Raw genomic sequence first — 26,986 nt, 5'->3', positions numbered from 1 at the left:
AGAGATCATCAAAAAGATGCCAAAGGTGTAGAGCAGCTGCTTCAAGCAGCAGATTTTTGATCATCTTGAATAGGACAGCTATGAGTTATTTTATTTACTGTTATAGGATTTTACTACTAAGGAGAGACAGAGGCATTTTTGGGATTTCCCATCCTCACGTGCCAAAATAACATGGCCCTCTTGAGCCACTGCATATACCAGGACTTGCCTCTATGTGGCAGAGGGTGACCTTGGTTGCTTTGTCTCAAGTACCAATCTTTCTTGGCTCATCATATTTCAAAGGAAATGAAGTAATATCCAGCATCATTTAAATATGAGAGCCCAAAGTATAATAGGAAGTGACAGCATGCAATCAGACTTGCATTTGTCCTGCTATTTTGTCTGTTGTGGGGATGGCTGGTTCACTTTTTTTTTTTTCTGGTGATCACAAGCGAATCAGCTCATCGCTTCTCGGCCTTTTGGCTAAGATCAAGTGTAGTCATCCCCAGAGTGTTCCTACTCACACCTTTCTGGATCCTTGTGAGGGGTTTCTGCCGTAATGTATTTGCAGATGTATTTCTGTCACGTTCAACACACAGGCATGCTTATGCATCGTACTTTTTAAAAAGGCAGACACTTTAAAATCTGAGTGAAGTGATACTTGGTGGTGTCAGGCTCTGAGGCGTGATGGCTATTTAGATACATTCAGATATGGGTTCTTGGGGAAATCTCAAGGTTCCTCTTTTAACAGAAATCTATAATATAAAGGTGGTTGCAAGCCTCAGACCTTCCCATCCACCTCACACACAGAACCCATCCACCCGTTCCATTTTTTTTTGGTGAGGGAAAAAGCTTGTTTTTAATAGGGACTCAGACTTGGGACTTGGCACTTTGTACCAAAAACCCGGACCCAATATCCCTGAACTTAAGTGCCTTAAGACAGTAAAAATTTACTCCTTGTGCTGGCTCTCTTTTTAAAGTAAACTAGTGTTAGTATTTTTTTCCCCAAGGGGTTTAATTTTAATTCTAGTATTATAATGAATTTAATCCTGTGTTAATGTTTGTAGTTCTACTGTATCTTAATTTTCTTTTGTGTTTGACTGCTCTATAAGCCCCTTTGAATCTCAGTTGTGGGAGAAAGACAGCATATCCCATAAGTCTACAACTGGGAACTCTCCGAGGGAATTGCCTCGTTATGAAACTCATTACCAGCGGAGGCGCATCACGCTTCTAGCATTCAGACAACAAATAAAAACATTGCTCCTCAGTCAGGCTTTTGAGAATCCTCTCCCTATTTAATTATTTGATTGTCTGATTTTTTAAAATCGCTTAATTTGATGTCATTGTTATCGCTGTCTTGGGATTTGTGCTTGTGTGTTTGTCATGTTGGTGGCCTATAGGGGTGGGTTTTTCCCTTTTTCTTTGATGTTTTACTTTATGTATACATTTTGTTGTAAGCTTTCCACCAGATGGATGGGGGTAGAAATTTAATACCAGTTACAATAAATAAATACATAAAAATCTAGTTGCTTCTCACTACTGAATTTGAACTAGTATGCTTTAAGGCAACAGCTGCTAACCCAAGATCACATTATACAGACTTATGTATGCCTCATCGTTGGTGTCTGTGATCTAGCTCTATAAATCTGAAACACGTCATGGGGATTTTCTTAAAAACAAGATCCACCAAACAATGGATTCAGTCAGCGCCTTCCCTCTGGCTGCCGCAGGTCTGGGATTGCCTGGGAACTCCTTGAACGGCGTGAGTGAAGAAAGTCAGATGTTCATGTACTAGGTGAACAGAACAATAAATTATTATTCCAGGAATAATGGAGCATGCGAAAGAATTCCTTTCTGCACATCATTATGTTTTGGAAAATGTTTTCTAAGTTGTTTCGCAATATGACCCTGTGGGATATTCTGCCTCAGGTGCCGAAGTAATTTGTCTGGCTTTGGATAATACACACTTTTATTTGGGTAGTAATGGGGCACTGTGTGTTCCTCTGCCTCAGTCAGCAAATGTCTTGGACCATTTAGATATTGCCGTGGATTCAGTCAGCCTGGGCACATCCCTCTGATTCTCCTGTTCTTTCTGTGCTCAGATGCCTAAGAGTTGGATAGCTCAGCAGTTTAGTTCTCTGGCTGCAGAGCCAGAGGTTGGGAGTTTGATTCCCCACCATGCCTCCTTGACAGAAGCTGGACATCAGCCTAAAGTCGCTTCTGGCTCAAGGGGACTTGCTCCAGACCATCACCTCTGCCTTTGCTAAGATAGCACCAAAGTATGAGCAGCTACCGATTCCAACGCAATTTCTTCTTTTCTGTCTCTGTCTCAGATATAAATGTATCTGGTATGGACCATACCTTGGCCTGGTTCTGGCATCTCCTGTGGATGCTGACCCTGTGGTGCTTCCATCCACAAGAAGTCCACGCCTTCTTCCCCAATTTCTGGACTCGTGCCATGACGTTCACCTGGGGGTCCATCACCCACCAAGACATAACCGAGGAGGCCATTCTCAACATCACAGTGCGGCTTTTCGCAGAGATGTCTCACTCCACCGAGGGAAAACGTCTCCAGGAGGAAGACTTCAAGGTGAGAGAAAATGGAGTCTGGGCCATCTGAAAAAAAACTGCTGTGATTTATAAGAACATGGTTCTTTTCAAGTTGGTAATAGAGAGTGTGTGCCCTCCCCAGGTGGGTAACATCTCTGGATAGATGAGACCAGTAGTCCATTGCTTCTGGGAGCACCAGTTGGCAAAGGACAGGAAAGGATTATGTCTGTTCCTTTAAGAACTACTAACGCCGAGGGAGGCCCGGAAGGAAAAGACAAGAAATCGGGTCTTCTCGGTGGTGGCTCCTCGCCTCTGGAACAGTCTACCTCCTGAGATTCGCGGGGCCCCCTCGCTGGGTACCTTTAAAAATCAACTTAAAACATGGATGTTTTGGCAGGCCTTCCCTCCAGTCAATCCCTGATTCCCTCTTTCTCCCTTCTATTTGTCTATTTTATCATGTCTATTTTTATGTAAAATTGTTTTATATATATTCACTGTTCTATTTTATGCTGTTAGCCGCCTAGAGTGGTCTTAACTGACCAGATAGGTGGGATATAAAATAAATAAATAAATAAAATAAAGAACACATTAGCATATGTAGCACTTTGGTGCTTGGAAATTATATGAGAGCTTGGAAATTTTTCCTTTTTGGACTCGCATTCCCAGAATCGCCCGGCTAGCATAGACAGCTTTGTTGTCATTGTTGTTTTTAAATTTTGAAAGCTATTGGACCCAGACCACAGTGGCACTGTCTGGGAAATTTGTTAGACCAGAAAGAAACATTTTCAGATTCTGAGTGACTCCCTCTGTGTGATTTTTCTCTCACACAGATGACATTCTCCTACTTTGTATAGAAGAAGCAGAAGCTGGTGCTAGGACCAAAAAAATACAATTTGGAAAACTAAGAGTTATGTGGACTTTTGCTTTTGGACTAGAACTGTCAGAATCCCACACTGGGGGAGAAGACACACAAATGTTTTCTGTCCCTAGCTGCAATGTTGTCATTTTTCCATCCCTTAAACGGTACACTCCCAAGAGATGCTTTTGTCCAGAGGCCTCGAAGCACAGCCCATCAAAAGATACTGTGCAGTGATCCTCTCTTCCTCCTGAAAGGACTCTGCTGTGCGAGGTTGGCTGGAATTTCCATTGAGATGCGTTTGGGTCAAAATCCTTCCTCTTCCCCCTGGAAGCTGCCAGTAGAAAACAGGCCCAATTGTAGGGAGATGTTATTGATTGGGGAAACAACACAGAAAAGACATTAGGTTTTGCACCACTGCCAAAGCACCAATCAATGAAATGTAACCTTTCCAAGCTGTTTTATGACCAAAAGGCATGGGAGAATGTGTGTGTGTGTGTGTGACCTCTCTCTCTTTCACTTAGGACAAGACCCTTTTGGCTGATGACATCTTTGCTGCTTTCTATGGTCCTGGGGTGTCACCCAAGCGCTTTTGTGGCGCCATGGCCCAAGTGGGCAATGCCAATGCCGCCATGGACTTCGACAGTGCCACACGAAACGATCCCGTGCTCCACTTTGATTCTGAGCTCATCTACTCCAGCAACGCTTGGCTGTTGCAGGCCCGCAAAGAGATCCTTCAAGCGGTGCGCTCGGAGCAGTACAGCATCGCCCGGGTCAAGCTGGGCCAGCTGCTACATTCTTTACAGGTGCTAATGCCAAAATGTATGGACCCATAAGCAAGAGCAGGGAAAGAAATTTGTGCTTGGTCTTGAACATGAGATCGTCTAATTTGGGGCCTGCAAATGCACCAGGGCTGCTATGTGGCACTAGGCAAGGGGGCGGGTGGTTGGAGGAGAAGGATGAACATTATAATAATAGAACTGCTGAGCTGGAAGGGATTTTAATGGACATGGTGCTTCTTTAAGATGTTAATCCCATCTGTTTGCTACAGCACAGGGTTTCCCTCAGCTCCTTGCATTCCATTGAGCTTTATTTTGTGGTTGGCCATTAGAAGGTAAACACGGGCTTTATTTGCAAGTCCAATTGTTGGATAACACATCTTTGTTAGGAGAATTAAAACAGGCTACCTGTGCATAAAATGCCTTTCTTTTATCTTGTGGTTTGACTCTGAATTTCAATTTTATCAAAGTGTAGTTTCCAGGCTCCCTGTTAATTGCTCTGCAACAAGTCCAGCACTCACCCACAAAATCATGTCTTAACTCCCAGGTTAGGTGTTATAATATCTTTATGGGATCACTACAAGATTACAAAAAGGACAAGCCTTTTAGTGTTCCAGAGCTCTTCAGAAAAGCTGGTGCAGAACTGGAGCTTAAAGCATGTGGTGGCTGATGCTTCCCTTCATCAACATAATCCTTTCTGCTGCCACATTCTGGTGGTAAAGTTTGGGATTCCAAGTTCACCAGTAATGTACAATTCTAACTTCTACCATGAGTCTTATCCTGAACCCTTTCCATTTTGTACTCAACCCCGGTGATGTCATGATCTACCTTATTGGTTTTTAGTATAAAATTCCGAGTTTCCGAGACAAATATGTCTGCATTTTTAAAAATACTTTAAAAACTGGTAGCTACTTTACTGGTGATCTGGCAAGTAAAGAAAAAGTAAAGCTATGTATCAGTGTGAGTGTGTAATTTTGCTTCTGGTTGAGTTTAACTCCTAAAGTAAGTGTGTCTGGACGCCATCTCTAACCTAAACTTCTAGACTAGATTTTTTTTTAGGGTGACTGTAATCTCTTATTCACCTCACGTTCTGAGATTTATTTATATTTAACGTATTTTTTTACTGTGCCCTTTTCACATTAACAATTCAAACAATAAAAGCCGATCTGCTTTAACCGACAAGAACAGTTGTCTCTCTTCAGAGGTGTGCAGTACTACCAGCACCCACAGTCAGTAAAACAGGAGATACTAAAACCAACAGCCACAAATAATACTTGTTTCTGACTAGGATTTCTACAGCCACAGCAACTGGGTTGAACTTGGAAATCAGCAGATACACCCCGATCTGGTCCAGCCAGGACGAGAAATCAAGTCCATTGCTAAAGGTAGCATTATTTTTCATGTATTGTCCTAAGTATTCACCTCAGCATGGAAAATGGAGTCTGGAAGTGTTACTCTCAGAGTCCCTTGGGCCAGCATGGCCACTGGCTCCACTGGCTGGGGGATATTGGGAACTGTAGTCCAAAAAAAAACCCAACACCACAAAACCTTCCAGGCTGTCATGGGAAGCAATACCTGCATCGAGTATTGGAAAGGTTGGCAATCCTCTGCAGAAATGCACCTATTAAATAAAATAAGAGAAACAGGTCTGTTCTACAGACTGTATATAAATGCCTGAGTCCCTTCTGCCTGGCCTAAATAAAGGTGTTGTAGCTGATGGGGTTTTGAGATTTCCCCCACCTCCCCCTTATCTCCAACGTGACCCGCTTTGCTTTTTGTCCGTGTGGGAACTCAGTCATGGGACTCATCTGGGGGTCCCTCGTTGGCCCATTCTTTCAAACGTTCTTTGTCTCTCTTATATTCCCACAGCTGGCGTCCGGACTTGCAAGGACTGCAGTGACTGGACGTGTAAAGGAAATCTCTTGGAAAATGTGGCTGCGAAAGGGCTCCTGACGACTGGTTACTATGGCAGCGATCCTGAGAAACCAACCGGTATGTGATAGGGTGGGAGACTCTGTTTGGAGTCAAAGGGTTTTTCAACACACACACACATACACACACACACACACACTAAACATTCAAGGAGATTGAGGGGTGCCCTCCATCTGTATTCCTCATGCATCTGTAGACAGTGCCAGCTAAATCCGATGAGAACAAACATTTGTTTTATCTCAGTTGAGAGAAGGCTTTTCTTTCCCCTCATGCTTTCATCGGATGATTTTGAAATTGCCCTCTCTCTCCCATGGCTGCTTTTACCCCTTTTTAGTTAATCTTCCCCTTTTCTTTGTGTGTATATTTCATTGTTTTTTCTAATAATGTCATCTTGCAGAACCAGAGGGCTTTGTCTAGAGAGCTTTGTCTTGCTCCACCATCGATAATTAATGAGTGAGAAGTGGCTCTTTTGAACGATTCTCTCTGCTCAGCCCATTTTTTTCCCCATCCGCGTTGTTCCATGACACCCAATGCAGTCTTCTGTTTCAGAGCTGTTTGCTGTCTCTTGAGGCATGTCGGTTTCAGCCTTAGCTCTCACACCGGCAGGCAGAAAACAGAATAATGGTGGCACTTAGTGATGGAACAAAACACTAGACCCAAAAATGAACAGCCGGGTTCATTATGGAAAATTGTTTATTTACATCAAGAACCTCAACAGCAGCGATTAACAATTTAAAAAAAAGTCAAGTAAAGACCTTACACCTGATAACAGCAGCTAGAATTGCGTATGCCAGTAAGTGGAAGAGTACAATGGTGCTGACAAAGAAGGAATTTATTGGGAAGATTTTGGAACTAGCAGAAATGGATATTTTGACAGATACACTAAATGACAAACTGGATAATAATAAATGGGAACATCCAGGGAACCTGGATGAAACCTACACCAACTTAAATAGAATAGAATAGATTAGATTAATATTATGTTAGAGAGCATAAGACAAGATTAAATGAATGGAATATATTGTAATAAATCACTCTGGCTGCAACAGATAGAAAAGTAGAAAAAATACAATAACGATCTTTTAAAAAATTTAAAAAACAACAACACAAACACAAACAAACACAACCAGTTGTTATAAGTTTAGCATGACATTTTTTCTGGCCCTAATTTTTGGGTGGAGTGGGTGGTGGTGAGAGATCTGGACTACTAATGTATGTGAAGTAGGTCAGCTCTTTCCTTCCCTGCTTCTGATTCAAATAATGTATACTAAACATTTCTACTCTGCATCTTCTTCTCTCATCAACTGGCACTTATAGTCTCAGTAATTGATGCTGAGACATTAGTGGGATGAAGAATAAAAGGTTTCATTACTTAACAATTGTACCACACCAAACAGTGAAACTGACTGACTGCTCCAATAGAATCCAGACTGGCATCAGATAACAGATAGGGAAAACCACTCTCTGCAGAGAAACAGGGCTTTCCTACAGAGGCAGGAAAGGAACTTGTATTGGTTGCTGCCAAATAGATTGACAGTCACTCCAGAAAGGGCCCTCCCAGCCAAACCTACTTAAAAGCAGCATGCAAGGTTGCAAAAACTCCAACAATTAGTCTTGAGAGGCTAAGCTTCTGTAAACACTTGTGAGAGGTTGATTTCCAAGGGTGATACGTAGCTATGATGGGAAATATTTTTTCCGCCAAGCTTATGGAAGGAGAGGAGGCAACCATGGTCCTCCTGAAAATTGGGTGGGGAAAAAAAAACTTCAGTGGCTGTTAATTAAAAGCAAGAACCACCAGCAATCACCTCATGTCATGAGAGGTGTTTGGCTGTGAGACATCGGTACACACATTTTTTCAGGTGCTACAGTTACAGACACCGACATTCATAGTGCTGTATGGAGTTCTGAACTTTTCATTCTATAAAATAATTAGCTTCTTAAAGAAAAGCTTGAGATGGTCCTGATGATGAAATCACCCACTGCTTCCATAGATGTCTGGCTTCTAAAATATTTCACTGTCAGGGCCTATAGTACCTTTTCTGTTCTTCCCACTCATGGAAAGAGTGATCGGACATTTCTGGGATGGCCTGCCAGACAAGCCAGCAGGATGGTGATGAGGAAAGCCAGTATGAGACGGTGACTGGCTATGGTGTTGGGCTGGGACCTGGGAGGTCCCAGTTCACATAATCTCTGAGCTTCAACACTCTCTGGGTCTGGCCTACCTCATAAGGTTGTTGTTGTGAAGACAAAGTAGGGAAGAGAAGAGTCCTGTACTCTGTCTTGCAGAAATAAGAGAGGGATAAGTAAAATAATGAATGGGTTGTTTCTACTTTTTTCCTTTCACGTGCTACTCCTGTCCTCTGAAGATGCCAGCCACAGAGACTGGCGAAATGTTAGGAAAAGCAACCTTCAGAACACGGCCAAAGAGCCCGAAAAACCCACAACAACCATTTCTACTTTTTGTTTTTGGATGAGGTTATAGTAATTAACTCAAGTAGCAATTGAACATCCACTTTGCCAAAAATTCAACTTAACCTCGATTAAATGAGATCTTCATAAAGGGCACCAAAGAGAGACTTGTCATGTAGGAAGCCAACAACGTCAAGGAATGTAAGGGTGTAGGAAGTGAGGGAAATATTCAGTCATGCCCTTTTGTCTCTTCAGGGAAGTGCAGCCATGGCGGGAGATTTGACGATAGCCGCCACAAGGAGCCTCGTGGGGGTATCAATAAAGACAGTGCTTCCTTCTTCTTTTCCCCTCACCACTATCTGCACAGCGAGGCGGCTGCTTTGGCCTTGGAAGCCACCAAACGCTTCTTGGAGCAGCTGTGGAGAGAAATAGGGAGCAAGCCATTCATGAGGTAACGTTGCATGGTCTGGAAAGAAGAGGGATGTGAGTCTGTGTGTGAGGCTTTCCTGCTCTCTTTCTCTTTGTCCCTCAGGCTTTTTTCATTGGTGAGAGCTTCTTTCTTTCTCCCACTCCATTCAATCAGGGGGATAGTTATTCATTCATTTGTTCTGTCTTGATGCTAAATTTTATTTTATCCCATCCATATGATCTTCCTCTTGTCTCACTTTGTCCAGTGCTTTTTTCCTCCTAGGATTTTCCAGTCCTTCTGAAAGCACGGTTCATTTTTAGCGTTGGTTAGGACTAGGGACAGGTTTTAGTATTTCTCATTTGCAGATCATGTCCATGAAGACAGCCACTGGTTGAAAGCTCTTAATTTGGACCTTGCTACCACTTAAAATCTAAAAATATGATGCTGTTAAGGTGCTACAGTCAATATGCCAGCAAGTTTGGAAAATTCAACAGTGGCCAGAGGATTGGAAAAGATCAGTCTACATCTCAATCCCAAAGAAGGGCAGCGCCAAAGAATGCTCTAATTAGCCGCCCAGAGTGGTTGACCAGACCAGATGGGCGGGATATAAATCAAATAAATAAATAAATAAATACCGTACAATTGCACTCATTTCACACGCTAGCAAGGTTATATTCAAAATCCTGCAAGGTAGGCTTTAGCAGTATGTGGACCGAGAACTCCCAGAAGTACAAGCTGGATTTTGAAGAGGCAGAGGAACTAGAGACCAAATTGCTAACATGAGCTGGATTATGGAGAAAGCCAGAGAGCTCCAGAAAAACATCTACTTCTGCTTCATTGACTACGCAAAAGCCTTTGACTGTGTGGACCACAGCAAACTATGGCAAGTTCTTAAAGAAATGGGAGTGCCTGACCACCTTGGTTCAAAATTGGGAAAGGAGTACGACAAGGCTGTATATTGTCTCCCTGCTTATTTAACTTATATGCAGAATACATCATGTGAAAGGCAGGACTGGATGAATCCCAAGCCAGAATTAAGATTGCCGGAAGAGATGTAAACAACCTCAGATATGCAGATGATACCACTCTGATGGCAGAAAGTAAGGAATTAAAGACCCTCTTAATGAGGGTGAAAGAGGAGAGCGCAAAAAATGGTCTGAAGCTCAACATAAAAAAAAAACTAAGATCATGGCCACTGGTCTCATCACCTCCTGGCAAATAGAAGGGAAAGATATGGAGGCAGTGACAGATTTGACTTTCTTGGGCTCCATGATCACTATGGTGACAGCAGCCACAAAATTAAAAGGCGCCTGCTTCTTGGGAGCATCTTAAAAAGCAGAGACATCACCTTGCCGACAAAGGTCCACATAGTCAAAGTGAGAGCTGGACCATAAAGAAGGCTGACCACCGAAGAATTGATGCTTTTGAACTGTGGCCATCTCATGAGAAGAGAAGATTCCCTGGAAAAAACCCTGATGTTGGGAAAGTGTGAAGGCAAGAGGAGAAGGGCATGTCAGAGGCTGAGATGGTTGGACAGTGTCACTGAAGCTACCAACATGAATTTGACCCAACTCCGGGAGGCAGTGGAAGACAGGAGGGCCTGGCATGCTCTGGTCCATGGGATCACGAAGAGTCGGACACAAGGACATGACTTAAGGACTAAACAGCAACAACCACTTAAACTTCAGCAGGAAGCTGGAGCTTTTATAATTTTCTTCCAAAGGCACCTGAAAGGGTGGTAGGTTTTAAAAGAGGAATTCAGATCCAAATCCTGGAAAGCCTTACAACCCTTAGGCACCAATTCACAGAAAGGAGAAAGGCAGAGATAAGCAAGGCAGAGCCCTACATTTCCTGAGGTAAAATATTGAAATTTTCCCTCCTTGGTTGATTTTTTTTTAACTTTCCTGAACTTTTTAGCCTGCTTTCTGAGCTAAAGTTTTAACCTTTGGGTCAGAACTGAAACAGGCTAGCAGAAAAAAAGAAGAAGAAAAGCCAATATAATTCAATTCTGCAGTAAAATCTGTATTTCAGAATGAAAGACAGTTCACGAACAAGGAAATAGGGGCTGGAAGAAGACAGTTAGCCGGCATGATTTGAGCAGACATCCTGTTGCATGACAGGAAATTAGGCCTAATTGTTGGTGCAACAATTCCCTCAACTCCCACGAAAATTCAGTTGACTCAAATGTCTCACGATGAATACTATTTATCCCGCTGAACAACCCAAGAGACTACAGGATAATGAATGAGTCATTGTTGTTTTCTTGCTTTTTTTAATTTGCAGGCTACTGGATATCAGTCCAGCCACAGGTCTGAGTTTTGTTGTGGATACCACAGGAAGCATGGGAGATGAGATCAATGCTGCTAAGGTCCAGGCACGAGAAATCATTGACCGGCGCCGTGGAACCCCTCAAGAGCCAGATTTCTACATTTTAGTGCCTTTCCATGATCCCGGTAAGATGGTCGAGAGCGGGTAAGCAGCTTGTTTATTATCCCTTTGTTTAAATTCATATCTTGTTGTAGCACCTTAAGACTAAACCAGTTCTATTGCCTGAGGTTAAATGTCACATACTGTAAATCTCTGATGAAGTGGATGGTGGTCCCTGAAAGCTTATATCAAAAGCAACTTCATAATCTTTTGTGGTCCTCAACATCCTTTACTGTTTTTGCTACAGCAGTGCTTCTAATCCCACCCCAAGTAATTTTTACCAGTAGTGTTCAAGATGCTTAACACTGAGAAAATGAAAATAAAGCGGAAGTACAAAATACACATTAATCAGGGAGAGGACACACGGCCATAAAAACAGCCAGTTGAACAACTTACAACACGTTTACAGTGGCTTATTGGGCCAGAGGCCTCTTGGAAGGGGCCTATAAAGGACATTGAGTCCAACCTCTTGCTCAGTGCAGGAATCCAAATCATTTCTGTATTTCTGAGAGAGGGTTGTCTAATTTTCGCTTGAATGCCTCCAGCATCAGAGCACTCGCCACCTCCCAAGGTCATCGGTTCCATTGTTTTAGTGCTTTTAACATCTAAGAAGTTTTTCCTCATATTGAGCTGATATCTGGCTTTCTGTAACTTGAGTCCATTTATACAACTCTCAGAATTGCCCAGACAGCTTTTCTGGGAGTGATGCTCCAAAACCACAGATCTACACACCTTCAAACAAATCTCTTCTGTATTAGTGGTACAGCAGGTGAAAAATCTATATTTCTGCCCAGAAGCCCTCATGGGCAGTGAAAGTAAAGGTGCCTCTGTCTTGGTACTTCTCACTACTATCTCCTGGCAGCATAACAGGTGATTATTTATCCGCATTGAATCAGTTCCAACGGAATGACGTAACCTTTTTTTGAAACTGGCTCTGCAGGTGGGAACTCTGTGTAGGAGGTACCCTCAAGATCCAGACTGAATGGCAGGCCAGGAAAGGTTAGGTTCCCAAGCAGACGAGGTTTAAGCTGTCAAGGGAAAAGGATTGTGAAGAAAAGCACAGCTGGGAGCAGAAAATCCGGTTTATTCTTTGAAAGAAAAGCTGGGTGGAAGATAAGGGAGCTGTACCAGGGCTGTTAATAAGGAGACATCAGATAGCCTGCGATCAATAGATTCTGCCCGTAAAGAAGCCCTGCTCGCTTCCTCAAAGGTCAAGACGCTTAAGAAGCTATCGTTCATTATGTGTCGCGATCACTGAATCAGTGTCACTTTGGATAGAAATGACGCAGAACTGAAAAAGGTTACTTTTTGGGACTACAGCTTTCACGTAACTCTAGTGGGACTTACCGGGTTTTGTGTTCAGACTTGGCTAGTGCTTCACCAAACCTGTCAGCTGGGGAATGCTGGGAGATGTTGTCCTGAAAATCCAACCTTTCTAAACTCTGCTGTGATGAGGTCTGTGGGAGGTGACTAGCATTGTGCCACTCTGATTCCATAGCCCCCAACTTGCTAGCAGATTTAGTTTTGAGCCTTCAAGGAATCAGAAACCATCTAATGTGAATGTGTTCTCCACGTCATGGTGTATCTCGGGCTTTCCCCCCCATCCTCCTTAAGGCCCCATGATATTCAAGAGGGGCTGTTCTTTCTTATTCTGATATTTCAGTCTCAACATTATTTACAGTGGTGCCTCGCTTAACGAAGATAATCCATTCCAGGAAAATCACTGTTAAGCGAAAACATCATAAAGCGAAATAAAAAACCCCATTGAAACGCATCGAAACCCGTTCAGTGCGTTCCAATGGGGTAAAAACGTACTGTCCAGCGAAGATGCTCCATACGGCGGCCATTTTCGCTGCCTGTATAGTGAGGAATCCATCCCTAAACACAGCAGGGAGCCATTTTAATTACCCGACGGCCATTTTGAAACCGCCGATCAGCTGTTAGAAAAACTGTTAGAAAAGTGAAATTCCCCCATTTAGACCATCGTTTTGCGATCGCAAAAAGGATCACAAAAAGATTGTCGTAAAGCGGATTCGTCGTAATGCGGGGCAATCGTAAAGTGAGGCACCACTGTATTTTAAAATCCTTATAGGGTAGGTTCATGGATATTGAAATGTACAAGTTACAGGCCAAATTTAAAAAATGCACAGTACCTCTGGTGCAGATTTTTTTTTCAATTGAGTTGATTCATGCATTTGGCTTAAGTGATGTTTGGTACATTGGTTTATCTTCATGCATTCTCCCTCCGCTTCCTTTAAGAGTTTGGCCCTGTTCATAAGAGCAGTGACCCAGAAGAATTTTGGAAAATGTTCAACAACGTCATTCCTCTGTCCGGCGGGGATGAGCCAGAAATGTGCCTTTCTGCACTGGAGGTAGGATTCATGTGAAGCCCATGATGTCTGCAGACATTTAGACAAGATGTTCTCTGAACTGTGTTCTCCTACCACAGGCAATGTATAGGCTTCATTCATACAGTTGGCAGAAAAGCTGGAAAACAGTCGTGAATACTTCACACCTCCTCCAGATTTCTGGAGGAAAAGTCCATCGTAGGTTACAAGCCATGATGGGGATGTATAGTCTGCAGGCTTGGAAGGAAGGGACCTCCAAATGCCAGATGCAGGGGAGGGGTATCGGGAGACAGGTATCTAATTGTCTCGTGTGCTCCCAGAGGCCTCTGGTGGGGCCCCTGTGACATCCAGGAAGTTGGACTAGATGGGCCCTTGGCCTGATCCAGCAGGACTCTTCTTATGCTCTTATGTTCTCCCCCCCACTCCCCAATAATTGTGATTGTTTTGATTATGTCTATGTTATTGAAGTGGCCTCCTAATAGATGCTATCCACATGGAATCTCGCCCTGCCACTCCCTTGTGTTAGTCCTTTTCACCTTTCAGGAGCAAGTATGAGCTCTCATCCAGATGGGGCAAAAGTGTCACACACACCTCTTCCCCCAATTTGGCCCCTGTACTTCATGGAGGACCCACCAAGTTTTGTGTTCAGACTGGGCTAGCGCTTCGCCAAGTAATTGAGAGTGAACTTGGAATCTGTTCCTGCTTCAGAGAGGTATTTAGGTCAAAATAACAAAAAGCGAGTTCAAGGAGGAAGAACAGAGGCAGAGAGCTGGCAGCCACTAGGAGGAGGAAGGCACAATAGCTGGGTGCTGCAGAAATGAGTTTCTGGAGGTAGTTTAGCAACAGCAGCAGCAGCTTCTTCAGACAAGCTTCATCTGACTTGCATGCTCACCTCATTAGTGCTGCAGGTCAGACGGCAGAGCCGGAGAGAAAGGATGAGATGGGGCAAGTCAGCTGGTTGGGCTGTCAGATGCAGGTGGAGCGAAGGCTGGAGGAAAGAGTATGTTTGGTTGCTTCAGGTTTGAATGGGAAACCAACACCCACTTTATTTTACAAAAGAGCTGCTCTTTTTGGAGATGAAACAGCCCGATCTTCTTCACTGAAATAGGTCGACTCATTTTTGGACTTTTGGAGGGTGAGCGATGTCAGTTGTCATTATGAACTCTTGAACTTCGAAATCTAAAACTGCAAGACTGCCTGTAAAATTCTTATTTGTGACTGTTGCCAGTTAATGTCATAGAGAAAGCACTGCCTAAAGTAGACTAAAACATAAACCACCTTCTTTTGGTTCTGGCCAAGACAAAGAGAGGATGTGTCTTTAAAAAATAAATAAATCAGAATTTGAAATCTGGTTCCAGTTACTGACATTTCGTTTTCATGTTTTTCTGTAATCTTTTTAAAGGTGAATTTCTTCATTGTGGATTATCACAATCACTGTCTCAAAAGTTTTAACATCTTTAAAATTACTGTATGAAATTTGCTTTCTAGTCATTCATGCAGATCGATGAGGGATAACACTGAAACACCAGTAAGATTCTCTTAAATTTTAAATTGATTGGTCGCTTAATTTTTTATTTTATTTTATTTTTTTACTGCTGGCAGACAAATCAGCCAGGTCTCTCTGTTCAACCTTTTGTTCAAACTTGTAAGATAAGGCAAAAACACCAGCTGTTTTTTTTTCCTGGCACTTTTGTTTAGCTCCCTTTCATGACCAAGAAGTCAAAGGTTGTGCTTGTCAGAGAGATACAAACTTCATGTTTCCCCCTTTTCCTCTTCTCAAGCTTGCCCTCCAGGATTCACCACCCTTCTCTGAAATCTTTGTTTTCACGGATGCCTCTGCAAAAGATGCTCATCTCAAGAACAGTGTGGAATCTCTCATTCAGGAGAAGAAATGCAAGGTTAGCTCCAAAACTCGGACTTCATGAATGTACCAAAGTTTGAGTTTCTTGATGTTTTAAATATTTTGCAAAATAGGCCAGTTTTCTTGCACATACATAGATACAAGTACGTGCCTAAGGCTTATTCCCTTCTCCGTCTACTGTTAGGTGACCTTCCTAATTACAGAAGACCCATCCAGGACCCGAACAAAGCGGGAGACTCTTGCCCCAGACCGATTCAACCTCTATATACATCTAGCTCACATTTCGGGTGGCCAGATCTTATTTACAGATGACAAGAATATCCGGCAGGTGACGGAGATCATTGGTGAATCCAGCATATCTTCGGTAATGTTCTGAATGTGGTTTTATTGTTAATTAATATAGTTTTATTGCTGCCCAGCATAAATACCGAGCTTTACAAGGGTTAGAAAACCTACTGTAGTTTCCTGACCTGCAACCATGGTTGTATTTCTCTCTCTTTTTTCTTCTTTCTGCTCTCCTTTTTGATTCTCACTCTATAGCAGCAGTCCCCAACCCTGGGCCTCCAGATGTTCTTGGACTTCAACTCCCAGAAGCTTTCACCACCACCTCTGCTGGCCAGGATTTCTGAGAGTTGAAGTCCGAGAACATCTGGAGGCCCAAGGTTGAGGACCACTGCTCTATAGGGTACATTAAGGGGCTTTGCCACCTAGTGACTGATGGTGATACTGCAGGCTAGAGACAAATAACTGAAATTAATAAATCTGTTTACAAACAAACCATACTAAGGGTGCCACTAGATGGGCAAATTATCCTGACCTGGATCGGTCTAGATCAGTGGTCTCCAGATATCCTTGGACTAAAACTCCCAGAAACCTTCACTACTAGGTGTCCTGGCTAGGATTTCTGGGAGTTGTAGTCCAAGAACATCTGGGGACCTAAGGTTGGGAATCACTGGTCTTGATCCTGCTAAACGGGATTGCTTTGAGTTGTGGGTATGTCATTTAGCACAACAAATACGTCCACATGCAAGGATCATTGACATCACACCTCAAGCCATCCTTGTTTAGTATAATCAAGATCTCTCTTCAGGAAAGGAAGCTTACCTTTTTCCAAGATTGTTAACCAATTGGCTGTTCCTTCGGTGAAGCCACTTAATGACCTTAACAAAAGGGAAGCTTCATTCCAGCTCACCTTTACATGGGAAGGAAAAGGAAATTTTGCATTGTTTTTTAATTGTTGTTAACATGATCAGCAGTGCTTTGAAATGATTTTTGTTAAAGCCCTACCAAAGCATCACTGATGTGCTGTGTGAGCTAGGAACAGTTGAAAAGAAACGAGAAGCTTTGTCTCTCTTACCCTCCAAAGGCGAGCGGAAAGGAAGCTTCCCATTTCTCAATATTGTTAGAGCCTTTGTGTGAGGATTTTGGAATAGTAAAACAGAATTCTTGGTTTTAAATGATGTGTAGTAAAACAGGAAAAGATTCTCCTTCCCCTAATATGACAATTAAAAAAAAATGAAAGGGTCAGTGAGTACACTGAATACAAAATCAGAACAAAGAGATGTGTTGTGAGTTCAGTCAATTACAAGACTCAATAGTAGTGAAGTAAACAATGAAGACATTCTCAGTGCAGTTTAGTGGATAAAGTGATAGACTAGGACTCCGGAGAACAGGTTTGTATCTCCCGCTTAGCCATGGATATTCACTGGGGGGCTGGGACTGGTAAAACCACTCCTTAAATATCTCTAGCAAACTCCTAATGTTGTTGGGGCATTTATCTTTACAGATGACCCTCTTCCGCCACCAGAAAGGAAATATCTTCAGCCTTGACGGGGCCCGACAAAAGATAAAGAAGCGGACAATACAGCAAGAGGAAGTTCACCATTTCTTGATCGACAGCTTGGTGGACAAAGTGGTTGCAACCATCCAAGGTGCCATTCGGGCCTTTCAGATATCAGACCCTACTGGTAATGGTCCCTAAATTTTCCACCGCATTTAACAACTCAGCCAGAACGCTTTTCCCTTAAACGTATTGCTTCCAAGTTTGGATTCTTAAATATCTTAAAATTGGTTTTATGCTTTGGTCCCTTGCATACGATAGGAAAGCAGGGGATATGGTAAATAAACACCCTATAAAGTTTTAAGGCAACTTCTAGACCAGTAGTTTTCCAAGAGATAGCTGTGTCCATCTGTTTCAGCTTGTATAGCAGAAACAAAACCAAAAAAAAAAAAAAGAAAGAAAGAATTGTGTTACTTTAAAGGCTAGCAGATTTATTTCAGTGTACATTTATAACCCCCTTTCTTGGACACAGGTTTATGTACAGAGAGTGCATGGTATAGGGCTGAGATCATGTGAGAGGGGAAAGAGAAGGTAAAAATTGCAGAAATCAGAAGAAGACAAAGAGCAATGAAGGGACTAGAAAGGATCATCAAGTGTAATGATGTGTCACTGGAGACTAAGGTGAAGATCATCCACATTTTTGTATTTCCAGTCACCCTGTATGGATTTCAAAGCTGGCCATAAAGAAAGGTGACAGGAAAGTTCATTGATTGATTTGAAATATGGTGCTAGAGGAGAGGTTTGTGGATGCCCTTGACTGCCAGAAAGACAAACAGGTGCGCCCTAGATCAAATCAAGCCTGAACTATCCCTGGAAGCAAAAATGTTGAAGATGAGGTTGTCCTACACTGGGCACGTAATGAGAAGGAATTTAGGTAGGCATCCTTCAGTCTCGACAGACTATGGTAATGTGCTCTGTATGGAGAACTTGGAACAGTGTCTAGTGTGGCTGAGAAGGCCAATTCGAGAGTGACAGTCCCTTCCACACTGAAGACAAATCCAATCTGTCCCCTGTCCGGCTCCCTGCTTTTGCTGCTTTTGTGACTTCCTCTTTGCCTCGGCCTGCTGTGCAAGGGTCTCTTCGAATTGGGAGAGGCCGTGATGCAGTGCCTGCCTCCAGGCTGAACGTTCAGATGTCAGGTTTTCCCATCTGTTGAGGTCTATTTCTAAGGCCTTCAGATCTCGCTTGCAGATGTCCTTGTATCGCAGTTGTGGTCTCCCTCTGGGGCGCTTTCCCTGCACTAATTCTCCATACAGGAGATCCTTTGGAATCCGACCATCACCCATTCTCACGACATGCCCGAGCCAACGTAGGTGTCGCTGCTTCAGTAATGTATTCATGCTGAAAATTCCAGCTCGTTCTAGGACTACACTGTTTGGAACTTTAGTCCTGCCAGGTGATACCAAAAATCCGTCGGAGGCAACGCATATGGACTCTGGAAAAGACAATGATGCTGGGAAAGGTGGCAAGCAGCAGGAAAAGAGAAAGACTACATATGATATGGATTGACTCCCTAAGAGAAGTCACAGGCTTAAGGTTACAGGAGCTTAGCAGGGTGGTTGGCGACAGGACATTTTGGAGGGTCACCATAAGTTGGAAATGACTTGATGGCACATAATAACAATAGGTGTTCAAAATGAGAGCAGTATAGTTAACACCAGTGTATAGCTGTAAAAGTGCTCATTACACAGATTGTTGTTAGCAATCAGACAGTTTTCAGAGACTGTACTGAGATGTAGACAGTTATGTCAAAGAAATCAATTTTGGGCTATTGGTATACCCAAGATTAGATGAACCATATACTGTATAGTGTGCTAAGAATTCTTGGTCCTTATTTAATCCTTTTGATGTATTTTAGTGTTTCTGGATCTATCCACCTCTTCCTCTCTTTCTCTCTCTAAAAATGTCCTTGGTAATTCCTTTTTCTCCACAGAAGTTACTATGAGATCTGTAACAGAGCATCCTGGGCCGTTGAAGTGTTTTGAAGCTGGGTTTTTGTGTGTTGCCATTTCTGGTGTCGGATTTGTGTCCGTTTATTCTCTTGTGCTGCAGAGATTGCTCTGTTTACCCTACTTAGAATGCAGAGGGACACTACTGGCAAAAATTGGCGTAAATCTCATTAGCAGAAGAACAAATGAATGGGCCCCTGGTGTTGTGGGTGACATTATTGGGGGCTTGTAATGGAGCTGGCAGGGTAAATGGGATGACACTGTTGGTATCCCGGTTGGTAGCAGAGTCTAACTCCTCCATAGCTGTCGGTTGTATTCTTCCTTCATAGCATATTTTCCCTAGCAATCCTGCTTATGTATTTGCGAATGCTTTCACGACCGGGATCTAATGGCTGTTGTGGGTTTTTCGGGCTCTTTGGCTGTGTTCTGAAGGTTGTTCTTCCTAACGTTTCGACAGTCTCTGTGGCCATGGGCATCTTCAGAGGACAGCACTCTTCAGAGGACCAGAGCACAGAGTGCTGTCCTCTGAAGATGCCCATGGCCACAGAGACTGTCGAAACGTTAGGAAGAACAACCTTCAGAACATGGCCAAGGAGCCCGAAAAACCCACCACAGCCAATCCTGCTTATCTTTTTAATGTTACTCATGCTCTTTTCTCAACTTTTTTTTGGCAGGAGAGACCCAGCATCATTCATCAACCCAGGGTCCCTTAGCAAAGATTGAAATCATTGGTGGCATCTACAGGGTGTTTCTTACTCCCCCTGTCTGTGTTGGCGAGTGGACTTTGAAGCTTCGTTCTGAAGGCCATTATCTGGTGCATATCCAGGGTGAGAAAAGGGCTAAACCAGGCCCAGCGAGATCATTTTGTCCACCTACTGTGTGCTTTGGAATAACCTCGTAAGCACCAGTTGCAATGAATCTATTCCTAGTGTAAACCCTTGGTCATATCTTTTGGATTTTGTACCAGTGGATCCTGGAGATGATTGCATCAGTCCTGCAGAGTAGCTAACCTCTGGTGAACTGCTTAAGTTGAAATGTTGCTGGTTAAGAAGTGGTGCAAACTTATAAAGGAAGGAGGGATGCTAAAACACTGACTCTGTTTCCACCAGGGACTGAATGAGAAGAAATACTTAATTAATTGGGTGTAGACTTCAGGGAAGCATTTGAAAAAAAGTAATTTCAGAGCTGTAGGAGAAGTTTCCCAGTAGGCTGAATTTAGCAGCTGAGAAATGCGGTGTCCACACTGAATAGTAAGTGATTACAAGAGTAAACAAAGAAGATGAAGAAGAAGATGGGTAGAGTTCATTGACTTTTTTTGCAGGCTGTAGCTACCAAGCCACAAGGACTGGTGATCATTGCACACAAAAGACTATCCAACAACTCCCATCAATCACAGTGACAGATTATCTCCCCTCCTTATCACAACAAAACACCCATAATAAAAAACACCCTGATCATAGGAAACACCCAATCTCCTGAAAAGAACAAAAACCTGATCCCACAGCTACAAATCAATTCCACACATTACACTGGAACACAGACAGAGTTCTAGCTCCTGTCCTCTGAAGATGAAGGCCACAGAGACTGGCGCAACGTTAGGGGGGAAAACCCTCCAGAACATGGCCAAACAGCTCAAAAAACCCACAACAACTGTCCCAGGAACTTTTAGTCAACACAGATCAGTTCCCCCTGTGAGTTGCTTGGACAGAAGCGTTGCACTGTCAAACTAATGGGAGTGACAAAAAGACGGCATTTTTAAGGCTTTCAGAGCTTATGTGGAAACCAATTGTGGACCGAATGGATAGAGTGGCTTCTTAGGTTGGGTCCCTGACTCTTTGCTGTCAATGTCAAGGTTTTGCCTTTTAAAAGATCCAATTTGTTGTGCTTGTTGGCAGGTCAGAGCAGGCTTGATTTCCTGTATTACTTTGCTGTTCCGGTGGAAGGACGCCACCCAGGGCTATTCATGATGGACAGTCACCCTATAGAAGGTTTGTGTGGGATCTTTTCTCTTTCTATGGATCAGTGTTTGCTTTTCTACAACTTTGTGAGGCCAGTGGATGGGCAGGGCTGCCTGCGTTAAAATGGTCTTTGTTGCTGTTAAATCTCCCAATATACGGGGTAGTTCTGGCAGACCCCAAAGGAATGCAAACCACAGAGCTTGGAAATTTTTTTTGGATTACAACTCCCAGAATCCCCAGCTAGTGTGGGAAAAGGAAACCCTTTTCCAGTTCAGGTACAGACACATGCAAAACTGTTCCCTATATCAGAGATCCTCAACCCTGCCCCTGCATGCGCTCCCCCCGCACAGCCTGTTTGCAGCTGTGCACAAGCGCCTGCACAAGCGCTGTGTGGCCCTTTGTGCATGCGCACAGGTGTGCGGGCACCCACACAAGCCACACCACCCCTTGCGCATGCGCACAAGCATGCCTGCTCTTTTGCGCATGTGCAAAAGTGCAGGGGGGGTGCCCCACCTTCCCCAGCCAGTCCATGGGGCTAAAAAGGTTGGGGACTGGTGCCCCTAGATCATTCCATGTTATCTCATGGTCTTGGAAGTCTTTTTCATCTTGCCTTCTCAGACCAAATCTCTGCTGCTGGTTTTTGGCTTCTCATTTCTAATCACACCGACCGAGATCTCCCCGGCCCTGACTTTATAAATCAGGCATAACTGGGATGTTTGAATTGCCAAGGTCCCTTTAGCTTTCCACTTGCTTTCCCCCAGGTCTGCCCACTTACCTGGTTGTTAAGGCAATCGGCTTGAATCACTCAGAATCCGGCTCCGTTCAGCTGCAGGCGGTGACCTTGGAGGGCCAGACGGGGAGCCTCGGGGAACTGAAGCTGAAAGGCGGAGGCCGACGGGCTGACCTCTTCGTGGCGGAGCTGCCGCCGACTCTATCGAGCAGCAGTAACTTCTCCATCGTGGTGCATGGTGTAGATGGCGAGGGCAGGAAGCTGGCAAGGGCTGCTCCTCAAGCTGCCACTGTGATGGGATCCCTGCTGGAGGTAAGGGAGGGAAAGCCAAGGAGGAAGGGAGTGGGGCTTGCAGCCTGGCTCTCAGCTAGAGAATGTTGGGCTTGGGGTGGATTGGCATCGGTTCAAGCCCCCAGTGAGGTGTGAAATTCACCGACTGGGTGATTTCTCTTTTCAGCCTGACCTACTACACGGGTTTGTTGTTGGGATGGACGGGTGAAGCGGAGAGAGCCAGATAGATTGCCTTGAGCTCAGTGGAGGAATGCCAGAATAGAAATGCATTAAACAAACGTCTCGTGTCTTGCTGACTGGAACCAACTGGTTGAAAGGGCTGTAGTTTTGGCCTGTCTGCCTGCAGAGAGAAGCTCCCGAGCAGCTCTCGTGGCTTTCTAGAAAGCTCTCGCTTTGCAAACTCCGGCCTGCAGCCCAAGTTCTATAACCTACACCCCGGTTTGTTCCAGCTGAACAGAGACACTCCTGTGTTCCCAGGGCGGCCTGTCTCCATTGCCTGGAAGATGACAAACCCTGGCTCACCGAAGCAGTACGCTCTGGAAGTGAGCAGTGTGCGCCGGTTCCCAACCAACATCTCCAGCTCCAGGTAATTCTGTGAAAAAGCAAGAGGGAAGGACATCAGCTCCTTATACCGTATGTTGGTACGCTCTAGTCTTCCCTTCCTTGCCTCCCAGCCCAGCCACGAGACTTTGCATATTCCACTGCAGTCGAGTGCAACATTCATTCTCGTGGAAAAGTCAGATTTTTCTCATTCTTAGGACGATGAGGAGAGGATTGAGTGTGTGCTTGGGTGCAGTCTTGGATGTCTGCGTGTGGGCGTAACACGTAACCACAGAGGGAGAGAATAGCATTTATAGGCATCAAGGGACAAAGATCCACGGCTTAGCACACCGCTTCATCCCACCACAATGTCTAACCAGGGGAAGAATAAATTAATAGAAAAATACATGCCTTCAAATCTTAAACCAAGGATGTGGAAACACTTTGCAACCTTAGGAAACTCTGGAGTCAATGTGTGGCCTTCTGACACCTTCTGCACATGCTAGGAGTTTGGAGAGAACCCGTGGTTTAGTTGCAGAGCATAGGTTTGGCATATAGAAGATCACAGGTCCCTTCCTTGAGATTTTTCCAGACAGGGATGATTAAAAAAAAAAAACCCTATGTGAAACCCTGCAGACCGGCTGCTGGCATTTGCTAGTCTGGTCACCCCCATGTGCTTTGGACCCAGTTGACATGGCCATGGGTGAAACGTCACAGGAAGTGAAGTCTAAAACACTTTTGGATGGCACCAGATTGTGTAGGCAATAGGGGTTTAGATTAAGCACCCTTAAGGGCTAAGAATGCTAATTTTTCTAAACCAATGAAAGTTCAGGGTCGTGGGGCGGGTGCAATGTACCCTCTAACTTTTAGCTCCACTGGGCTCCACCTCTGACGTGCATGAACCTTGGGTGGGTGCCAGCCCTTCTTTATGGAGTGCCCCCAATGGCTGGCTGTCACCAGAACTGACATGTGTCCATCTTTCCCATAATGTCAGTTGGGTAATCCATCCGTATGGTCCACTTCAAATTTTCCTCTCCTTTTGTTGACGTTGACGCGTGCTGTCTCATGTGGTGTCCAACCTGTGGCGGACCCTGTGAATGAGTGACCTCCAGTTTTTGCAAACTCAAGGCTGTGGTTTCTTGCATTAAGTCAATCCTTCTCATATTTCGGTCTTCCTTTCTTTTTGTCTGCAGGCTATCGTTAGGCCTTAACCAAACAGCGACAGGACAGATCTTCCTGAATGTACCTAATGCAACTGCTCCTGGTTCGGTGATCACTGTAACCCTGCAAGCCAACCTTGTTCACCCAGCTGGGGATCCTAGTTTTGCTCATATCCAGCTGCTTGTCATGCCCTTGCCTACGGTAAGTTTTGGGTAGAGGAACCCTGGAGTGGAGGGGAGAAGAGAGAACAGAGGACAGCACCAAGTTGAGGTTTTAGAGATTTCCTGTTCTCTTTGCATCTTTCCCCACCTCCCCAACATTCAGTGCATGCACTTATTCTGTGAAGTGTTCTCTTCTTAAAGATATTGAAAGAACATTGCCCTAACAGAGCAGAGATTCTTCTTATCCTGTAGTCTTGTTCCAACAGCAGTGAAACAGGTTTTGCTGGAAAGCTTACCACTGGGCAGAATATAGCTGTCACCAGCTGCCTGTTCTCAAAGTGTCTGATATATTTCCTCTCGGTATGAAGGTTCTGGTTTGTGTTGGCCTATATTGTAAGTATGGACAGGTTATCCCCTAAGGGCTTTTAAAAAAAAAAATAAATAAAAAATAAACACTAAGCTGGCATCCATCACACTTTGTGAATGAATCCCATACATTATCCTTCTGGAAGTGCAGTCCCCATGCTTCTCATCTGACCCTGTGATTCCGTTTTTAGACGATCAGGCTAAAAAAAAAAGAAAAGATAAATAAAGAAGACAAAAACATTGTTGACTTAACTGCTATATTTTTATGTGAGCCTTTGTGGACAAGTCCACTTCCTCAGATGAGGTTTGTAGAAGAATGCTTCACAGTAACTTGGAACTGCTCTGCTTTAGATATACGTATCTTGGACAATTACTTTTGAAAAACCATTACAGTTCCATGGCCCAAGAAAGTTGGTTACCAATGTTGCTGCACTTTTAAGAAGTAATCTCCTTTACTATTTTCAAAAGTAATTAAAATAGTTTTTTAATATCTTTAAAAAAACAAACAAACCAAAATTACAGCAACATGAGCCGAAAATGTGAAGAATGAGAAATATCTTCTCCATTGTAGAGTAAGGTCAGATTCCTGAAACTATAAAAGTTGCTAAATCTTTGTAACTATCACAATCATAAAGTAATTTAGTTTTCCATCCATTATAATGTGTTCTTTGTAATCAGTTACTTCCAAGCCTTGGTACATCTCTTTCACTTGATTCAGGATTGTGGTCTGACCTGCCTGGACTCAGCTCCTTGGATTATATACAATCAGCCAGTTCCTGGATTCTGGGGTTTTTGTTTGTTTTGATCAACTTCAAGCATGACAGAGAAATCTCTCTAATTCCACAACAAAGTAGTCCTGAGTCCTTATCTTTCCTAGATTACATCAGTGCATTCACTGACAACAGAAAGTTGGTGGAGGCTGGATAGATAGGTGGTAATCAAACTTGGTCCTTGTAAATTAGATCCTCTTTGGTTGTAATGTAGCAAAACTCTGCCACAGAATGTGTGTTCCCCTGAGTTATTGAATTAAGCAGTTAATGACCTATACTATATAACTATATAGGTGGATTATAGTACTCTAACAATATTTGTGAGTGGCCTCAAACGGCATCAGGATGTAGACCTGTACACCTGTTGATGTTCCATGTGTGCATTAGAGCTACATTGTTGGGGAAGACAAATTAGCTTATTGTGAAGAGAGTTCCAGCATCCGTCACATAATCCAAAATGTAGGCAGGTGGATCATTGCATATCTGTAAATGGAGAGTGTGTTTTGTAAAGCTAAGGCCTCTTAAGAGCCCATTGAAGACCTAACCTTCCTCAAACACTTTGCATTACAAAGGGAGTAGCTTGCAATAATATACGATTATTGGAAAACTCAGTTTATCTTCTAGATGCTTGGAGAACTGTAGCTAAGCTCTGAGGGAGAAGGGAAGCAGGGGCGGGGGGGATTGTGTGGTAGGGGGATGGTGTGGATGATACCGCACTCCCTGCACAAACACACACCTTACACTTGGCTATTCCTCCTGTTACAGGTGCAGATTTTCTCCCCGCCGGTCTGCAAAGTCACATCTCTGGACGGTTCCTGTGCCCCACCACCAGCCCCTTGTAGCAGCCAACATTGGACAGCTACCGTGCAAATTAGGGATGAGGCTGGCATTCGCTCAGTGCAGGCAGAAGGGGGCGCGGCGGTACCTCACCAAGCTGATGAACTGGCAGAATCAGTCACTTATTCCTCGGACTGTTGCTCACAGCAGGCTGAGCTGGAGGTCACCAATCTGCTTGGGCAGAGGTATCGGTGTCAGGTCACGGCACCCCCAGCCGTTCTTCCTACTAAGGCACGATCAACGCTGCTTCCTAAAGTTATTGCGATTGCAGGGCTGGCCCCACCGGTTGCTCCCCCCTGGTGGTGTTGGGTATGGATGACCTTCCTGGCAATGGACTGGATGGGACTCTAAGGCTTCCCAGTTAATACTGGCTCTGTTCCATGGGAAGAGCTCTTGGATGTAGAGAGAATGCCCTCTGGTGAGATATTGTGGCATTGCCCTGAGCTGTTGAGTAGGTGAATAGGTTTTGGCAGGGTGTATGTGTGTCTGTCTATGGGGAAGGAGAGTTGCCAAGCAAAGAGCAATTTTTGAATGATGGGCTCCTGTGATGAATGCTGTACTATGACCGTCTATGGATGTGTCTTGCAGTAGGTCAGCCTCCTGGAAGCCTAAGGTCTTCCTGTCCCCTGAGCTGGTGCTCCTAAGCCTGATCTTAATAATCAAGATAGATCTAAGTGCCTCCTGCAATTCAAATGGCAAGCACATGATGGAGTATATGCAGCGCCCTTCTGTTGATGAAGGCCAGTAGTCCCTGTCCTGCTGAACCACCGGCCTGTCGCTTTGCAAGGTGTATCTGCTGCTGGCTTTGGCAGATTCATTCCTTCAGATCCTTT

The 26,986-nt window shown here is 44.0% G+C and overlaps 1 protein-coding gene and 1 non-coding gene across 3 annotated transcripts in view; both read left to right on the top strand.

Moving 5' to 3' along the window:
• Positions 1-26,986, top strand: part of VWA7 (von Willebrand factor A domain containing 7) — a 31,280-nt gene extending 4,294 nt beyond the window's left edge. For both annotated transcript variants that reach the window (XM_072989098.2, XM_078388684.1), the window contains exons 2-17: positions 2,313-2,569; positions 3,910-4,191; positions 5,453-5,549; positions 6,034-6,156; positions 8,761-8,956; positions 11,198-11,367; positions 13,601-13,713; positions 15,471-15,587; positions 15,735-15,914; positions 17,337-17,517; positions 20,014-20,166; positions 21,235-21,327; positions 22,059-22,339; positions 22,768-22,904; positions 24,052-24,220; positions 26,082-26,986. In XM_072989098.2, the coding sequence (XP_072845199.2) occupies positions 2,313-2,569; positions 3,910-4,191; positions 5,453-5,549; positions 6,034-6,156; positions 8,761-8,956; positions 11,198-11,367; positions 13,601-13,713; positions 15,471-15,587; positions 15,735-15,914; positions 17,337-17,517; positions 20,014-20,166; positions 21,235-21,327; positions 22,059-22,339; positions 22,768-22,904; positions 24,052-24,220; positions 26,082-26,504 (2,972 nt within the window). In that variant the 3' untranslated portion in view covers positions 26,505-26,986. The remainder of the gene's footprint in view (positions 1-2,312; positions 2,570-3,909; positions 4,192-5,452; positions 5,550-6,033; positions 6,157-8,760; positions 8,957-11,197; positions 11,368-13,600; positions 13,714-15,470; positions 15,588-15,734; positions 15,915-17,336; positions 17,518-20,013; positions 20,167-21,234; positions 21,328-22,058; positions 22,340-22,767; positions 22,905-24,051; positions 24,221-26,081) is intronic.
• On the top strand, positions 443-638 carry LOC144587678 (U2 spliceosomal RNA). The gene has a single exon (XR_013542836.1). It is a non-coding gene; the product is annotated as a U2 spliceosomal RNA (small nuclear RNA).

The sequence above is a fragment of the Pogona vitticeps genome, chromosome 2 (genome assembly GCF_051106095.1).
Source record: "Pogona vitticeps strain Pit_001003342236 chromosome 2, PviZW2.1, whole genome shotgun sequence".
NCBI classification, from domain to species: domain Eukaryota; kingdom Metazoa; phylum Chordata; class Lepidosauria; order Squamata; family Agamidae; genus Pogona; species Pogona vitticeps.
This window is presented reverse-complemented; position numbering and strand designations above follow the sequence as displayed.